The sequence below is a fragment of the Cyclopterus lumpus genome, chromosome 9, assembly GCF_009769545.1.
Source record: "Cyclopterus lumpus isolate fCycLum1 chromosome 9, fCycLum1.pri, whole genome shotgun sequence".
Classification (NCBI taxonomy): domain Eukaryota; kingdom Metazoa; phylum Chordata; class Actinopteri; order Perciformes; family Cyclopteridae; genus Cyclopterus; species Cyclopterus lumpus.
Genome location: NC_046974.1, coordinates 3778788 through 3781422, shown reverse-complemented (window position 1 = coordinate 3781422; position 2635 = coordinate 3778788). Strand labels below are relative to the sequence as shown.

Here is a 2635-nt window from a genome sequence, read left to right as displayed (position 1 = left end):
TTCCATTTGTCTCCAACCGCGAATAACAGCCTTTTTACAAGTTGTTGGTTTACGTAGTTTAACTGTAAACACAAACAATCCTCATGGTTTACAGTTTTACTCCAGTCAACATTTAAACCGGACACATTTATCGGCGTTACGTCGATATTTAGTTTGTTCTTCGGATTGGAAAGGTGCTAACATGTATTAGCCATGTCTTTACCGTTTATCAACAAGAACAAATAATTCCATTAGGGATTTAAAGATTGATGACACGTCGTCACCGATAATTAAATCGACAACATTCGCTAACACATGCTCGGGATTTTTTTTTCTTTATTTATTTAAAAAAGGTCAATAATCCCACAAAAACATCCATATAACAAACAAACAGTCGTTAGCTTAGTGAGCAGCTGCACACTCATTTCACATTATTGGTCCTCTAAAACAGAAATAGCATTTTTTTTTTAAAATATATATATAAAAATCTGACTCAAACATAATTTTATAAAATATAAAGCTAGAGTATATATATATATGTATATATATATATATATATATATATATATATATATATAGCGCTCTATAATAATGTATTTATTTGTTCGATTCCTCCTCCCTTGTGGTCCTCTCTGGCTCCGTCGGGGTCAAAGGTCGCCCTCATGTTTACTTCACCCCGTTGCAGCGGTTGCTCTGTAGACAACAACATTACAACGTTAATACAACTCGTGGACGTTAAACCCCTTTCGTTAGCCGCTCGGTCGCCATGGAGACGGCGTACCTTGTGCTGCCGTTTCCTGCAACGCTCCTTCAGGGCGTCCACGTGCCTCGCCACCGCGGTGACCCACGGCTGGTCGGCCGGCACACACAGCTTCTTACCGCGCCGGGTCAGCAGACTGCAAGAAACAACCACATCCCACAGGGTCAGGGCGAGACGCACACACACACACACACACACACACACACACACACACACACGCACCACCTGCACTTACATGGTGGCGTCGATGGAGCAGCCGTGTCCTCCGATCTGTCTCCGGTAGTCGACGACCATGATTCTTCTTACTGGTTTGTTCCTGACGCTCAAGCAGCAGTCCGTTGGTACCTGAGCCACTGGGAGACAGAGAGGGCAATGTATCACTGCTTCAGGGCAACGTATCACTGCTCCAGGGCAACGTATCACTGCTCCAGGGCAACGTATCACTGCTCCAGGGCAACGTATCACTGCTCCAGGGCAACGTATCACTGCTCCAGGGCAACGTATCACTGCTCCAGGGCAACGTATCACTGCTCCAGGGCAACGTATCACTGCTCCAGGGCAACGTATCACTGCTCCAGGGCAACGTATCACTGCTCAAGGGCAACATATCACTGCTCCAGGGCAACCTGTCACTCAGTGACGACTACACACTCCCACACTAAGATTGCTGTGTCATCGTTATCATGATTTGAAAGTTGCCTCACTGGATTTCCAGCAGTTGACCTTTAACCCACTGAGAGTTGAGGGGAAAACCAGCAGCTCTGTTCACTCTGGAGACGCGAAGCAGATATTTGACTGTACTTGAAAAGCTATTAAACATTTACTTTCTTTTGCATTGTACTTGAATCAATAACGTCATTCTATTTCCTTCATTTCTTTAATTCACATACTGCCACGGAGTTAATGTTTTTAACGGAATATTTCCTCATCTGGATCGAAAATATCTAATGATTTTTTATCACAGCTGTGATTTCAGACATAAAATAAGGAGAACTTAAATAAAACTGATGCCTGAGAGGTTTTTAGTCGGGTGGGAAAACCACAGAAGTGTTTTATTCAGACCTCAAACGGAGCCTTTTCCCCCCCTGACCTCATTCCACACGATGGAAGATTAAAGAAAAGGAAAAGAGACTCACCTGTGCAGCAGCAGGTGATGAAGAGGATGCAGAAGAAGAGCTCGGCGGGACCCATCGACGCCATCGTCTGATTGGCCGGAGGCGGTTCTTCCTGTCGGCAGCTGCTGTGGCAAAGAGGAGGTTGAGGACTCTGCCTCTGTGTGGCCCGGCTGCTCTTATATAGTCTGAGGAGGTGATGTCCACTCACTTTCATTTTCTATTTCGCCATCATCCTCCTCCTCCTCCTCCTCCTCCTCCTCCTCCTCCTCCATCATGAACTGAGGAACGACCTACTTCCTAACCCCCCAATCCACATTTACACCGTGATACACATTGGAAATATAATCACTATTAAGGCTCTGACATTTCAACTAAAGTGTATACTTTTGTTGTAGAAAAGATTTCAAAATAAAATAACCACGATCCTATTTTAATGTGCCGTTTGTGAATATTCTTTTGAGAAAAATGTATTTTATTTTGGAAGTCATGGTGGAAACCATCTTTACATTTCCCCCCCCCCCCCCCCCCCTCAGATTCATATTTTATATAACGATATAATCCAGTGAGGGGAAGTGAATGTGACCACTTCCTGTTTTACGGTCTCCGGGTCCAGACTGTACAATCGTAGAGGATCCCAAACGGCTCCCTGAGGGACGTAAAGTAAACCCCACTCTTATGAATGTGTTTCGCTGCCTGCATTATTACATATATAATTATATATATATATAATTATATATACCGGTAGTTCAACTAGTAAAGTCTTCCCAAGTGCAGGATGCAC

The 2635-nt window shown here is 44.0% G+C and overlaps 1 protein-coding gene across 1 annotated transcript; it reads right to left on the bottom strand.

The window, feature by feature from the left end:
- Positions 1-563: 563 nt before the first annotated feature.
- On the bottom strand, positions 564-2006 carry LOC117736465 (C-C motif chemokine 19-like). The gene is made up of 4 exons (XM_034541824.1): positions 1876-2006; positions 975-1092; positions 761-875; positions 564-672 (listed from the first exon to the last, which is right to left on the bottom strand). The coding sequence occupies exons 1-4, from the start codon at positions 1937-1939 to the stop codon at positions 646-648; spliced, it is 324 nt and encodes a 107-aa protein (XP_034397715.1). The 5' UTR covers positions 1940-2006; the 3' UTR covers positions 564-645.
- Between the last annotated feature and the right edge of the window lie 629 nt (positions 2007-2635).

What these genes read in the sequence shown, in the direction of transcription:
- LOC117736465 (XM_034541824.1), bottom strand. Translation starts at nt 1,939, where the DNA reads ATGGCGTCGATGGGTCCCGCCGAGCTCTTCTTCTGCATCCTCTTCATC. An exon ending in TGCTCCATCGACGCCACCAT is followed by an intron (nt 876 to 974) that starts GTAAGTGCAGGT and finishes TGTTTCTTGCAG; the next exon opens with TCTGCTGACCCGGCGCGGTA. An exon ending in GCAGGAAACGGCAGCACAAG is followed by an intron (nt 673 to 760) that starts GTACGCCGTCTC and finishes TGTTGTCTACAG; the next exon opens with AGCAACCGCTGCAACGGGGT.